This window comes from Rattus rattus, chromosome 1 (genome assembly GCF_011064425.1).
Source record: "Rattus rattus isolate New Zealand chromosome 1, Rrattus_CSIRO_v1, whole genome shotgun sequence".
Taxonomy (NCBI): Eukaryota; Metazoa; Chordata; class Mammalia; order Rodentia; family Muridae; genus Rattus; species Rattus rattus.
The window spans coordinates 157,090,900-157,106,655 of record NC_046154.1 but is presented as its reverse complement, the minus strand read 5'-3'; the positions used below and the strand labels follow the sequence as shown (position 1 = coordinate 157,106,655).

The 15,756-nt window shown below is 44.7% G+C and overlaps 1 protein-coding gene across 1 annotated transcript; it reads right to left on the bottom strand.

Moving 5' to 3' along the window:
• Positions 1–1,181: 1,181 nt before the first annotated feature.
• LOC116906746 (cytochrome P450 4F4-like) lies at positions 1,182–15,265 on the bottom strand. The gene is made up of 12 exons (XM_032909577.1): positions 15,061–15,265; positions 12,493–12,637; positions 9,809–9,862; positions 9,591–9,718; positions 7,798–7,919; positions 6,491–6,761; positions 3,693–3,759; positions 3,382–3,511; positions 2,036–2,169; positions 1,894–1,958; positions 1,684–1,766; positions 1,182–1,356 (listed from the first exon to the last, which is right to left on the bottom strand). The coding sequence occupies exons 1-12, from the start codon at positions 15,256–15,258 to the stop codon at positions 1,182–1,184; spliced, it is 1,572 nt and encodes a 523-aa protein (XP_032765468.1). The 5' UTR covers positions 15,259–15,265.
• Between the last annotated feature and the right edge of the window lie 491 nt (positions 15,266–15,756).

Below are 15,756 nucleotides of genomic sequence, written 5' to 3'. Positions count from 1 at the left end.
TCGGTGTTACCAAAAAGATTTTAAAGATGATTAATGAGGGTTCATAAAACAATTTAGTGTCATGACAGGATATTCACAACATTTTGTGTGAATAACTCAACAACAAAAACTATGTATAATAAAAATATTTTTTGAGGTGGAAATCACATAATATGAACATGAAGTGTTTAATGACATGGGACCTTCTCCATGCTCTATTTCCAAGACATTTCATCAGTCCATGAGGGAATTGTATTCCCATTCAGCAGTCTTTCCTCCTTCCCCATCCCCACAGCTCTATCGACCACTCACAGGCTTTTGGTTGCTATGGGTGTTTCTACTCTAAACATCCCATAAAAGAAATGGTAATATGTGATTTTGGTGTATGGCTTTTGTGACTTGTGCAATGTGACGGCTCCACCATGAACTATTCCTGTTATGGCTGAGGAACACCTCATTGTATAACTACAATGCTATGTCCATTCATTCATTTGAAAGTAGGTGTTTGTACTGTTTCCACAATTTTGCAATTGTGAGTAGGGCATAATATAGTTTGAATATGAACTACCCACACAGGCTTAAATGTGGGTAGTTCATTAAATGTGGTTGGTTCAGGAAAGGAGCTGAAGCAAACAAAATTACCCTTCAAAAATTAACTTTACTAGGGAAAGGGGCATCATAACTTTGGTTACCTTGAGGTAAGAAAGCATGAAAAACAGTAAGTCAGAGACAACATGATGATGCCCTTAAAGGAAAGACAGGCTTTGCTGTAAAACAAGGAGAGGAATTTCGTTATGAGGTATAGGTAATAGTAAAAGTAAGAGAGATGGCCGCCATAAACATAACGGAAGGGGAGTCCCAGGGGTGAGCCTTCAAAAAAACCCTGAACAAAAGAAAATATCTAACTTTTGCCTATTTTCAGGGGGTGGTGGGAAGTGCGACGCCACATGATTTAGTCTGGTATAGCTTTGTTGGCAAAGAGCACAAAGGAACCAAGTGCCATAAATTAGGGGCTGTTGGTCATTCAGAGGAAGTCAGGGATCTTTGACTCAAATCAACCAGCTGGACTCCATAACTCTGACCACTGGATGAATTCCTTGCAGCCCCTGGTTGCAGGGTGACAGCGCTGCTTGGGCTTTGCAATCGACAAGGGCAGAGTCATGCCTATTTACTTACTAAAAGTCCAGGACAAAGTAGACAGGTTATGCTTGGGCGCTCAGAGGCTCCACCCGCAGCCACAGCCCGCCCTCCGCACGCAGAATCAGCTCTGGCTTCCGGCGTGGCTCCTTGTCATCCGGCAGGACACGGAAGCGCAGCAGCGTCAGCGCCAGTGCCACCTTCATCTCGTTCATGGCGAAAGTCTGTCCTATGCAGTTCCTGCGGGAGGATGCGGTAGGGACTCTGACTGTGCCCTTTGCTAGGACCCAGATAGGGACCCTCAGACCCAACCTGACCCGGTCCCGTCGGGTTGAGAGATGCTAATATACAGAGCACACCACTAATGCTTAATTCGAACCCTGCCCAGAGTTTAGGCCACAATACAAACCAGCCAGAGGGAGCCGCAACACCACCACTATCCCTGGCAGCTCTTGGAACTTCCAAAGAGGCTCTCCAAACCTTGGTCAAACCTCTACCATCTCCATCGACCTTTTCTCACTATCAGGCCCAGATTTTGCTCCACGACCCTGAGCTTCCTGGACTCACCTGGGTCCCGCCGAGAAGGGAATAAATGCCAGAGGCGATCTAGCCTGGATGTTCTCTGGATCAAAACGGAAGGGGTCATAGATCTGCAAAAGACTAGCCATGGTGAACGGGTGATATCTACCAACACAGCCAGAGTCAGAGTCTTGAGTGTGCTGGAGGTCTGACATCCTGGGGCTATTGGGGATGAACAAGAGTGGGAACACTGCGCACCTCAGGGTCCCGCCACACAGTTGGGTTGTGATGGGTTGCAAAAATATTGATGATGCAGATGATACCTGTGGGGAAGAGAAGCGAGCGGGGTAAGCTGCCTGATGAGCTTTGCTGTGTACCGTTTCCTAAGTTCTGTGGTTACCTTTAGGAATGACGCGGCCGTCTGGCAGAGAAATGTCCTGTGTGCAGCATCGGGAGACCATTGTGACTGGGGGGTGCAGCCGCAGACTCTCCTTGATGCACATGGTCAGGAAGGGCAGCTGGGCCAGGTCGTCCCTGAGAAGCACACCACACAATTATCCAGGAGCAAAAGCAGAGGCTGCCAGCCGCGGGGCTGCCCATTTAATCTTTCCTCACAGTGGTAAAATAATCTTGAGAAGAACAGAAAGTTAGGAAAGTACTAGAGGAAATTTAGCTAGGAATCTTTAGAGAAGTTTGTTTGTTGTTTGTTTTTCTGAGACAACGAATTGTTCAAAAGCCCACCATTTAAAAAACAACAAATTTCCATTAAAATGAATATTTTTATGGCAAAAAAAAAAAGCAAAATGCGAAGAGAAAGAATAAATGGATCTAAATTGTTTGGTCTTCTGTCTCTCTCCCTCACATATCCCATCTACCCTTTCCCTCCTCCCTTGCCTTCTCTCAGAGTTATTTTTCCTGTCTCAGGTCCTTCCGTCACCTTACCCCTTCTTTATCCTCCATGTCCCCATCTTCCTTCCTCTTTACATATTTCCTCTTTTTTGTACCCCTCCTGCTACCAGTCATCTTACTGACTTCCTCTTTCATCAGTCAACACCATCCTTAGACCTACCACTGTGTTCCTCAGTCCCACACAGATATTCAGTGACTCTCCCAATAAAACATATCCTTTCTTCTTGCACTTGCTTCTCTTATACTCTCATTCCAATGTCTTCCCATCGGTCCTGGATGTGCCTGTTAAGACTTAAGACTTAACTTAAGACTGTTCTCCCACCAAACTGAGAGCCAAGGAAGGCTGGTCTCTGAGCTGAGTCTTTAGCACCAAATTGGGGTGGAATGGGAGAGTGGGAGAGTTTGATGAGTGAAGAATAGATGCATGGATGACCCAAAGTTTCAAGAAAACATACATGACTTTTATTTCCAGATGTCTCCTATGGATCCCTAGACAGAATAGTAAGGAAGTAATTAAAGAACAGACGAGCAATCTATCAGGAAGGGATTAATGGGGAAATGTTGAATAGGACAGAAGTCCAGGAGAGGAAAGGAAGTTCATTTTTGTTCAATGCATGCCAAGTAGCATCATCTGCTTTCACATAGTGTTATCTTGTCAATAATTCTCTTTGAAGTCCATATATTTCTTTCCAATGCATAGACCTTTTCCTTGTTGATGAAGTAGAAGCCCCATCCACCAGCCAACAATAGAATAATCATTTAAAGAGTTCCCTTCCCTACCTGGGAAACAGAAGCAGGAGAGGGGCTCAGGGACAACCTACCATGGCCTATGCTCACCATTCAATCTCTTCAGAATCACGATCCCTCAGGAGCTCCTGCACCTCCTGCCGGCAGCGCTCCTGGTATTCTGGGTGCTTTGCCAGGTTGTACAGGATCCAGGAGAGCCCACTGGCTGTGGTGTCGTGGCCTGGAGAGCAGATAGGTAGACTTGGGTTTCTGGGCTGTTTCAGCACCATTGAGTGGACAGCACTCAAGCAGTGAAGTTTTAAGGAGGGTAGGGAAAAGATAGAGCACAGAGAATGAGAGACCCAGGTTCCTGAGGTAGAGAGACTCCTATCCCTTCCCTCATCTTACACTGATGCCCTCACCCTCAAACATGAAGGTGTCAGCCTCCGCTCGGATGTCCTCATCTGACAGCTCCTTTCCATCTTCATCCTGGAGACAAGGCAAGTTCTTATATCACACAACTTCTGACGGCTCCCATGTCTAACATAACATCTAGAGATCCTTTTCCAACCAGGCACACAAGACCTTCATATTACTGCATTTCTCTTGGTCACCGACACACAGGCGTTTTCTTGGCTTCCTGTTTTTTCCTAGTTGAAGGAATCAAAGACTCACAAGGTATTTTCTACTTCTGTACGATGAGTGATTTCTGTGGGAAGAGTGACTAGCTACCTTGCAAATACAATCATTGCAGAGCAATTAGAGATTTAACATTGCTCTAAGTCAGTGTTTCTCAACATGTAGCAGACCACTATCTCCAAAAATATTTACATTGCAATTCATAGCTGTAGCAAAGTTATAGGTATGAAACAGCAACAAAAATAATTTTATAGTTCAGGGTCAGCACAACATGAGGAACTGTATCAAAGGGTCACAACGTCAGGAAGGTTGGGAACCACTGCTCTAAGTCTTTGACTTTGCTCACTAAGTAAGAAGAGTGGACTTCCTCTGCATCATTCTTCCGTTATTGCTGCTTGCTTTGTCACAAGGGTTGTGTCTGCAGGGTGGGAAGATTAATGCTGACGGGAGAAATAGGGACAGTATGTGATTGTGTGCGGACAGATGACGTCACAGTGTCTGGTTGGTAAGTGAGCTAGCTTCCCCTTCTCCCTTCTTTCTCAATCGCTAGTTTTCAAATGTGTCCCCTCTCTGACTTCTCTCATCCTGCTTTCTGATTCCTTCCCTGCTCTCCTGTCCCACTACTAGGTTGAAATATAGAGAATTTATCTTATTTCCTTTAGAAGCTATCCGGTTTACAAACCTGCAAAACTTACCTCAGCACTTGGTTAAAATTGTTTATATTAAGAAATAAAATCCCCTCTTTATTTGAGAAAATTTGAGAGAAATACAGGGTGATTTATGTGCATGAAAATGTCACAGTGAAATGCATTATTTTATAGCTAAAAAGTAATCTTCTATTCCGTGCTTGCTGTCCTGTCTCCTCTGCCCCTCCTTTCCCATCATCTGTTCACTCTTCATTTGCTTTACCTCTCCTGTTTTCTTCCCTCCCCTTCTCTAATTGTTTATCCTATTGCTTTCTCTGAGACTAAGAAGACATAGATGTGCTGTCCTATAAGCCTCCATGACTCATAATATATGGGTCTTTCTCCTGTTTTATAAATCGGGTTGTGAATGAGAATGGTCCCATAGGCTTACATATTTGCATGCTTAGTCCTCAGTTGATGAACTGTTTGGAAAGGATTGGAGGTGTGGCCTTGTTGGAGGAAGTGTATCATTGGTGGGCTTTGAAGTTTCAAAAGGCCACTCCAGGCCAGGCTCGCTCTCTCTCTCTCTCTCTCTCTCTCTCTCTCTCTCTCTCTCTCTCTCTCTCTCTCTCTTTCCTTGCTGCCTATGAATCAGGATGTAAAGTTCTTAGATAGTACTCCAGCTCCAGCCTGTCTGCCTCCCACTATGATAATCATGGACTAATCCTCTGAATCTGTAGACCAGCCCACAATTAAGTGCTTTCTTTTATAAGAGTTGCTTTAGTCACGGTGTCTCTTCAGAGAAACAGAACAGTAATTAAGATATCTGCCATCAGGTTGCTTCCCTCCTACAATGTTTTCCCTATCCCCTTCCCTTTCTCCTCTGAGTAGGTAGGGGGTACCCCTGGGTTTTCCCCCAACCCTGGAACATCAAGTCTAAGATTGATTTTTTAACTATAAAATAATTCATTTCACTGTGACATTTTTGTGCACATAAATGTCAGGTAAAAATAATCAAATCACCTGGGAAGGGAAGATCTAGGACTAGGGAGGGAGTGTTACCTTCCTAGTATGTATGATTGCTATGTGTGATCTACACTGACTATGAAATTATGTGCAGCATCTCCCAAATCCAGATACTATAATTCACTAACTTACCAAGTAAGGCCCTTTGGTTTCAGACCTAGAAAGGCTGTATTGGCTATATCCTAGTGTGCTCTCTATAATGTGTTTCTCTCTGACTAGTCTCTCTTTTCCTCAAATGTTTTCTATGGATTCTAGGTGTTCTCTACATCAAGTCCACGTCATTACTGAAACATAAAATGTTATATGTCATCTCACATTTGATACAAACATCCACTCTATTTTTTATAAAATCATAAAGACTTGGGGCTGGAGAGATGGCTCAATGATTAAGAGCACCCATCACTCATATGGTGCCTCACACTCATATATAACTTCTGTTCTAGAAAATTCAGTGCTCTTTTTTGGCCTCTGCAGTCACCAAGCATGCATTTGATGCACATACATGCATGCAGGCATGCAAATACTGTATACACAAAGCAAAAATAAATGAATCATTTTTTTCCGGAGCTGGAGAACGAACCCAGGGCCTTGTGGTTGCTAGGCAAGCGCTCTACCACTGAGCTAAATCCCCAACCCCATGAATCATTTTTTAAAGTCATGAGGAGTTGTACAAGCAAGTAATGCCAGACATTGGTACAGGAAAATCTATTTACCCAGTCCCAAAGATGAGCCTTGCAATATAGTAAGACACATCTCAAGAAAGCTACCTAAAGCCAAAAGAGAGCGCTGAGGGAGCTGAAGCAGGAGGAGCACAAGTTTAAGGCCAGCCTGACCTACAGGGAGACTCTATCTAAAAGAATAAAACAAAATGAAAATCTCAACTAATTAATTAGTTTTAAAGTCTCCATTGCACCTCTTAAGGAGCCAACCTTGCTCAGTAGCAGTATATCAATGAAGTCCAGAGTCTTGGACTTGGCTTTGGCCTTGATGACATCATCACCACCATGCTTGGGCAGAGTGCGACGTCGCTCCTGGATGACGGCATAGGTGAAGTCATGCACCAGGCGGCAGGCCTTGTAGAAGCGCCTTCCATCAGGTGTGAGGCGGTAGAGCAGGTCCATGTGCAGAAGCAGCTGTTCGTTTCTTTTCACGATCAGTGCACTGAGTTCTAAGATGGCGGCAATGTACTCACTGGGCTTCCTGCGCAGTGAGAACTCGAAGAAAAGAAGGAATAAGACAGACCTAAAACCCCGGGGGCATCTCTCAGCAGAAAGAGGGGACTATTTCCTAATAGGATACCAAGTAGCCCAACTCATCTAGAGATGATGGCAACACATGATAGCCGTGGGGCTTGATGGCAACATAGGAGGACAAATCTCAAAAGAGCCATCTCAAGCCAAAAGGGCTTGTTACATAGGGAATCTTGCTGCATATGTAATCCAAGCCCTGAATACTCAGTTCCTTCTCTCAGTTCCGAGCCTATGCGTTTCCCTAAGCATCTACCACTGCAGAGTGGAGACACCTTTCTAACACAGGGTCCAGTTCTACTCCTCCCGCTGCCAATGCTGTTCACCCAGATGAAAACTCACCAGTTCTTGCCATTTTCTGTGGCCAGACTCATCTACGTACCCCTTTGTACAACACCAACTCTATTTTCTTTTAAAAGACAGTCACTGTTTACAGATCTCTTCCGTATTATGAGTGTGCCTTTAAAGGGGTGTTAAAACCCTGGCATTTTCTGTCCCTCTTTGCTTCTTAGCTGCCTGTGTTTCCTTCAACACATGGTCCCCTCCATGATACAACTTTGGGCACAGATCCAAATTACACTGAAACCATAAGCTGAAATGAATATCTCCTCTATTTGATAACCTTAGATACTTTGTTACAGTGAGAGAGAGATAATGAAGACATCTCATAATTAATTCACAGAATGAAGTTCCACACTCTTGTGGCTTTCATTGACTGTATGCTTTAGTTTGTGTCTGTTCTCCCAACTTCCTTCCAAAATGCCCCATGCCAGATGCCCATGATCTGTCTCATCTGAATCTCTTGGACTTTTTCTAAATAATTCCACCTTACAGGAGGGGCTACTCTATCCCCCATGGGGTTGGTTCAGTGCCAGTTCTGAACCACTTCCTCCGTAGAGTCTCTTCTGCTTACTCTGGCCAACCTTCCCTCCTCAACCTCTTGCCTTGAGTCTGTGGACCAGATTCCAAGGCCTGAAGTTGAAACTTACTCCTGACAGTTGCTGTTGAAGCTGAAGACACATTTCTGCAAAGTATCCAAGGTCATGAGGCTGATGTTCTCAAACATGTCCAGACGGGCGCTACCCCCTGAGGCCAGGCGCAGCCACTTGGCCTTTGTTGGAGAGGTAGGGGAGGGAGAGAGAGGGGAGGGAAGTGGGAGGGAGAGAGAGAGTTGGATCTTGGCTTCTAGAGGCTCTGCCCAATCCCAACCACTCAAATGGGTAACCTTAACCAGCCTTCTGGATCTCAGCCCTAGATAACTGACCTCAGGGATAACCCAAACTGATAAACAGTGGAAGTGGTTATTATAGCAGATGAGGACCCAAGACTGGGTCAGAAGTCCTGAGTTCAGGTCCAAGCTCTGATTCCCATGTTCTGTACTGCCTCAGTCAGTTAATTCCCCTCTCCTAGTTCTTGGCTGTCATATCTTTAGGAAGTTGGTCTGATCTTAGTTTAGTCTGCTAAATGTACACCATTTTAAGCTCACTTCCTGCAGGATAATGTGAACAAGGTCTGTGATATATTTGACACAGATTTATCACTAATGAGGAAAAGGTATCAGTGTACCTCATGGGCTTCTGGAAATTAAGCTTCCCCACATAGATTATTGAACTGGGGCTTCACAGCAGGTCTAGCCTATGACAAGCACTCAACACACAGTGTTCTTCTCATTATCACTTCTGTAAATTGATTTCAAAACTCTCCCTTTGCTGGGATTGTCAGACTTCCATTGTTCCCTGTGAAACTTTGCTAGACATGCCAAGAGTGAACTATCATGATGTTCTTAACTTGGGCTACATCTCAGATGTTATGGCAGAAAACCTGTGGTTACAGTGACAACTCTCCATGAGTAAAAATAAGACTGAATTCTGCTTGTTGTAGAAGCAGATTCCATAAGACTCAGATATACTATTGCATATAGTAATATTTACCATTGTAGTTTATTATTAAAATTCCCTAAGACTCATGAGGAGCTCCCACTGCAGCCCACTGGTACTGTTCTCAAGGACTCTGAGTACCTAAAACCTGGAGTAGTGCACATGCTGCTTGTTGTGCAGTGAGTAAGTGACTGCATTTCCCATATGACTCAAGGATCTGGTATATTCTAGCAGAGTCCATAACCAGTAAACAAGCTAACATACCAGCTCACAAAGTCAAGAATCATTCTGTGACTGTTACCCAGTTCTTATCTTGTCCAGATACAACAACTAGTACAGTGTGATGATGAGGCCACCATCTCAATTAAATCTAAGCTTTACAAAGTATCCTGCTTCTCACATTTCAGTGGAACTCTGTCTGTGCCACAAGCCTTGGGTGCCTTGTAGGGGGAAAGAACCATGGGAACACATGCTGAGTTCTCCCTGCCAAGTCCGGTCAAATTATCTTGAAGTCTGCAAACTTCAAACCTGAGAGAACTGAGCTAGATCAGCCAAGCTGCCCACCTGATCCACAACTGATCATAAAACATCAGTGATCTAGCACTTGTCCAGAAAAGGCAACCAGTGTGTTTGGAACTGCCAGACCATGTCTGTGTTTCATTTTCAGGCCATCGAAAACTAACACCTGAGCACCTACCATGTAAGGGGTCATGACCCTGTGATATCATCATGAATACAAAGCAAAAAGTTTAATACTAAATCACACCTCGGAAATCAAGTCTAGGGGAAAACTGCAATGGGCCACCATGGTCCTTCAGAGCCTGTACTGTGGACTATATCTGTCTGTAGTCCCTTACTCACCCCTCCCCAGACTCCAGCTGGGCACATGGGTTCCGGGGACTCACATGCATGATGTTGGTGCTGTCATTGAAAATCTTCACATAGGGTTTCAGGATGTTGAAGTGGAAGGCAGGTGTCAGCATGCTACGGTGGCGGCTCCACTTGTCACCGGCACTCACCAAGAGCCCATCCCCTGGAAGGGTGACCATTGGCAGTGGGCAAAGGTGACACCTTCCCCTGGGCCCCAGGGCTGTTCCCAATCACCTACCCTTTGAGGACTCACCCAGCCAGGGTTTCAGGAAGCTGTAGAAGATGCCATCCTTTGGAGCAACCGCAGCTGACATGAACAAGAATCATCAGGGGCCAATGGAGAATGCAGAGGATGAACTTGGGAAGAGTTTTGTGCCCTGATCAGAGGTGTGCATGTCTAGCTCAAGCCAGAATGGCAAGATTGTGGAGAAAGATAGAGGAGGCAGGGAGTTGGGGAGCAGTAAGCAGGAGCCAGACTAAGCTATAGGAGGAGGTAGGACAAAAATGTGGCCTGACACTGCATAGCACACTCAAGTTTGCATTCACATGGCTCCTACATGGCCTAACATGTCAACACTCTGAGACCTTTACATAGACCTAGCACAGCCATTCATTCAAGACTCTGTCATCTCCTGACATACACATGTGACACAGACGAACACTACATGTGCACTGTCTTAGGGTTTCCATTGCTGTGGCCAAATACCATGACCAAAAAAGCAAGTTGGGGAGGAAATGGTTTATTTGGCTAACACTTCCATATTGCTGTTAATTATTGAAGGAAGTCAGGATAGGATCTCAAACAGGGCTGAAACCCAGAGGCAGGAACGGATACAGAAGTCATGGAGGGGTGCTGCTTACTGGCTTGCTTGCTCATGGCTTTCTCAACCTGCTTTCCTATAGAACTCAGTACCACCAGCCCAGGGATGGCACCACCCACAATGGGCGGGGCCCTCCCCCCTTGATCACTCATTGAGAAAATGCCTTACAGCTGGATCTCATGGAGGCATTTCCTCAACTGAGTCTCCTTTCTCTGTGATGACTCTAGCTTGTGTCAAGCTGATGCACAAAGTCAGCCAACACAGCATCCTAATACCTAACATGTGCTAACATAGCTAAACACACATAGTCTTCCGTGACGTGGCTCTACCTAATGTAACATATTGCTGTGAAATGACACCATGACCGCAGCAACTCTTATAAAGGAAAATATTTAATTGGGGCTGCTTACAGTTCAGAGCCTTGGTTCATTGTTGTTGCAGGGAACATGGCAGCATGTAGGCAGACGTGGTGCTGGAGAAGGACCTAAGACTTCTACATCTTGATGCACCAGCAACAGGAAAATATTGCCACATTGGGCATGACTCAAGCATCTGAGACCTCAAAGCCCACCCCAGTGACATACTTTCCCTGACAAAGCCACACCTACTCCAACAAGGCTACATCTCTTAATCATATGGGCTTGTAGAGACCATTTTTACTCAAATACATATATAGAGAGGGTCTGATGATTCTCAGGGTGCACCGGAAGTTATCTTAAAATGGGTACTGTAAGGTGTAGAGAGACTTCATTTGTCAAATGCTCACCATGCAAACAGAAAGACTTGAGTCCCATCCACAGCACCCACATAAAGAGTTGACTGTGTGGCACGCACTTCTCACCCTAGTTCTGAGGATGCAGAATCCAAGTAGATTCTGGATCCATCACAGACTAATCAGTGATTGCTAAGTCATAGTGAGACTTTGTTCCCCCAAATGAGGTGTATAGTTCATGAAGAGTGACATCCAATGTTAGCCTCTTGCCTTCACACACATAGGCACACAAATGCCAGAGTAACCCATAAACACACACACACACGTACAAATATATATATATATATATATATCATAGATAAAAAGAATAGTCATGTTATCATCTCAGATGTGTAATAGGTATGATGTAACATCAGACATGGATATACCCTAAGATCTACCTTACACAAATCTCAAGGTCTCAGTCATGTCTAGATGCAACTCTGGATGACAGATATCAAACAACCCTAAACTTGGTCAAAACGTTATCAGAAGGATAAAAATACAATCCAAAACAACTGCTCAGCCCCACAGAATTCAACATTCCTCCTATGTCCATGGCCCCTTCAGAGTTCCAGACAAGGCCATCTTCACATGATCCCAGATATAAACCATGCTTAGCCAGAGATAATGTATATTGCCATGGCTATCTAGCAAGGCAATTACTACTACTGCCCAATCACCTTGCTTTGGGTTACCTGCAGTGAGCAATAAACTTATGATGGGCAAACTGGAGGAAAAGGAAAAATCTAGAAATATCAACTGGATCCCACATTAGTATACACTGGCTCATTGCTTTGCTTGGGAATGGGATGGGTTGTAGCCCTACATAGGCCCTGCACATCCTGCCCCTACTTTAAACATTCCTATTTTCAGGGTAGATTTGTCTTCATTCCAGATGCCTAGCTTTGTCTCTCTTAGATCTTCACTGATTTAGCATCTGGTCATGTCTGTCTGGTCATGGTTCCTCCTCCAGGAAGTATCCCTATGTGTACTAGCAGACTCACTTCTCCATTCAACCATCACCCATCTTCCTTAGGGCCATTCCTGAGCACAGGTAGTTGGAGTGTCTTTGTCAGGACACATGTCTTCCAGATTGGGTTCCACTAGGACAGAGCCTTGCTCATGATCTCCTGGCATTCCAGGAGTACCATGAGTGCTAGAATGCTAGGAGGAAGGAAATGACTGAAGTAGAGGAAGAAGAGATTGACATGGAATGGTAAGTACATGAAAAGGCAGAAAGCCTGAGAGAGAGATAGGGAAGGAAAGATTGGGTTGCTGTAGGGGCACACACAGATGAATGGAAGTCAGGACTAGAAGTTCTCACATTCCCACAGACACACCACCAACAGTTCCCATGGGTACCTGAGGCGCTGAGGACAGATCGGATGATGTCAGGGTGGCACAAAGTGATGAGGGGAACTATAGGGCCTAACCAGGTCATGAAGCCCTGGGGGTAGATGGCCATCAGCTCAGTCATCTGCTTCATGCCTTCTTCTGTAGGAGGGGACTGGGGGCAAAAAGACAAGGGCAATCCCTCCTGAGACGGCTCTTTTCAAGGATCAAATTGGCTGATACTCACACAAGCTGATGCAAAAAATTAAATGAAATTAAAAATCATTATGTATCACAATTTCTGGCTGCATCTGTGATGTTCTCAGAACACATTAGTATTCACAGCAGCAGACTGAGTCAGGATATCCCTCCCTCCACAGTGTGGGTGGTACCATCCATCCCAGTAAGGATCCAAATGAAGCAAGACACAGAGGAAGGGGAACTTCATTCTTCCTATCAAAACTGGTACACTCAACTTCTCGTGCCCTCAATATCAAAATTCTGGTCTTTGACCTTTGGACTCCAACGTTTATGTCTGACACTCCACACTGTACCTTTGTTCTAAGACTAAATTGTTACAGGACCAGCTTCCTGGTCCTCCAATTTGCATGTGGCATTGTGGGATTTCTCAATCTCCTTTATTACATAAGTCCAAACTTTATCTACATATCTATCTACATATCTATTGATCCCTACCTTCTTCTCTTTCTCATTTACATACCTGTACATGTTATATGCATATTGTATTCATTTGTATATCTGCATAACTATGTATAGAATTGTGATACATAATGATTTTTAATTTCATTTAATTTTTTGCTTATTTATTTTACATCCTGCTCACTGCCCCCTTCCCAGTCACTCCCTCCCACAATTCTTTCCCAATGCTCCCTCCCCTTCTCCTCTGACAGTCTGTATATACTACTGTGGTCAAATAAAACTATAACACACCTGAAGATTGTCTATGTCTTTCAATTTTCTATTATTCTTATGTTTAGATACATTTGGCTAAATAAATACCATGATCTAAAAACTACCTGCAGTCTTCTCAATAGTAGCATGAGGTACAGGTTTGAATGCTGGGACCAATAAGTGGTCTCTTGTAACCTAGATATGCAGTAGGCTCTGCCAGGACGGTTTGACTCAGTGTACTCTATAGCATTAGTAAAATGAGAAAATCATTCAGTGATGAATCCTATTTCTAACGTAAAATGATGCATTTGTATATGTGTATATGTGTGTGTATGCACTTGTGTGGGGCTGTGTTTATTTTACTGTTTATGTGCACATGTGTGTTCATGTTTTAGCTCTGGTATTCTGGAGAGCACTAATACACTTCCTCAGAATCTGTAATAGATTTCTCCCGAAGCCCCTGGAGATGATACAGCCTCTGTAGTGAAGATGTATCTGGATGTTGCAGGACAGAGGAGAAAATCTCTGCTTCTTCTTGCTTTGTCTTTAACAGTCATGTCCTTATCATATCAAGCCTGCATCTTATGGTCAATAGTCAAGCTATATTGTCACGCTGTCTGCCTCAGAGAAGCCTCCTTTGTCTTGAGAAGATGGAATCAATTTCAACCCCATAAAAATCCTCAATGCAAGATTCTGACAGGGAAATGTATGGACTGCACTGGGGGCTCAGAGTTTGTCCCCAAGGATTCTTGCACATGCTCTTCTGACTGCATATACCAAAAGTCTCCAGACTCAGATATGCACAGGGGTTCAAACACTGGATCCTCAGCAGATACCAGGACAGCAAAGGGGACCTCTAAGTCTCCATAAAAGTGGCAACTCTCCAAAAAGCAACTACTACCCACAAGGTTCCTGTATGTGGTTTCAAGGACTTGTGTGCATGCTGTGAGCTATGAGAACTGTACCTGAAGCAATGAAGACCAAGTTAACCACAGGAGAGAACAGACCTATGTCAAAGTCCAAATGCTGTGTAGGGTCAAGGAAGGTCACCAAAGGATGAGCCTTCTAGTCTAATCCAGGTTGTGCGACAGACCTCAGTAATTACTCTTAGTAGAAAAGAGCAATGTAATGAAAATAGGATCCAGCGATGGGAAGTGAGGAGTCCAAAGAGAACTCTCCAATGGCCCAAGTGCGCTGAAAGTGTATGAGGGGGCATAAAAAAAAAATCCCTTCTGGAATAAAGCAGAAACCCAAAGGTAGACTAACAGAAAGGAATGGCCCAGGCAGGAGGCTGATTCTAAACCAGAACCCTTCAGGAGGCCCAAGCAGCAGACAATGTATGGTTGTGAGGGGTCTTGGAGCTACAGAGCCCATTCTGGGAGCCTTCAGTGTGTACCAGAAGCAGGAAAGGAGGCTAGAAATCAACCCAGAGTAGACTGAGGATGGAAAACCAGGAATGTGAGAAGAGCTTGAAATGTAGTACCAAAGACCTTAACCTATCCTAACCCATCCTACCCCTAATTCCCAGATCCATGGGGAATCTCTGCGTCCTCACACCCCAGCCCTAACCTACCTAATCCCTGACTCTATCAATGCATATGTCCCAAGCCATCGTTCTAACCAGTTCCTTGACCACTGTGAGGTCCCCACACCCTTACAACCCAGACCATTCTGTTACATACTCACCATGCCTAGGTGACCCCAAAACCAACTCCTCTTGGGTGGCTGAGGGAAACCACGGAGACGTTGACACTTTGCATACAAAGTGTATATCTGGATGAGGCAGCGGGTCAAGAACCAGGAAACACCAACCAAGGAAAGGAGCAGCCATGGAGAGGCTGACATGGGCCCCAGTCCCAGCCAGGATAGGTCCAGATGTCTCATCCTACAAGATAGATGGTAGAATGTGAGTTCCCGAACCTCGGGGAATTGACAGGGACACCCTGTAACAATGGACAGGGTGGGGACTATAAATCCTGAGGTCAAATCAGATGGCGGTGAAGACCCAATGTAGGAGAGAGACAGTGAGATGAAATATGAAGAACAAGACAAGAGACAGATGACAGAAGAAAAAAAAAAGAGTCTGAATAAAATAAAATTTTAAAAAAGTGTCCCAAATTGCACGCATGAGTCCAAGCTTTCCTGGAGCTGTACCCAGAGACCTCCACATCTCCAGGACCAGCTTGATCACCGTGATCATCCTGCTTTAATCATCTGCCTCCCCAACACCTCCCCAGACATGAGCAGGACTCTCTCTAACCCAGGATAGTATCCTTGAGCTCCACCTGCCCTAGCTTGGAACCTTCTCTCAGGAGCGGTGTCTCTTCCACAGCTCCTCAAACTCTCTCTTCTGGGACCTCTTTGGATAATTGCCTGAAGGAA

Bases quoted from the DNA above. Each gene is read 5' to 3' on its own strand.
- LOC116906746 (XM_032909577.1), bottom strand. From the start codon at position 15,258: ATGAGACATCTGGACCTATCCTGGCTGGGACTGGGGCCCATGTCAGCC. The intron at 9,863-12,492 runs GTACCCATGGGA...TGTTCATGTCAG, and splicing joins ATCTGTCCTCAGCGCCTCAG to CTGCGGTTGCTCCAAAGGAT. The intron at 1,357-1,683 runs GTGAGTCCAGGA...ATCCTCCCGCAG, and splicing joins CCCTTCTCGGCGGGACCCAG to GAACTGCATAGGACAGACTT.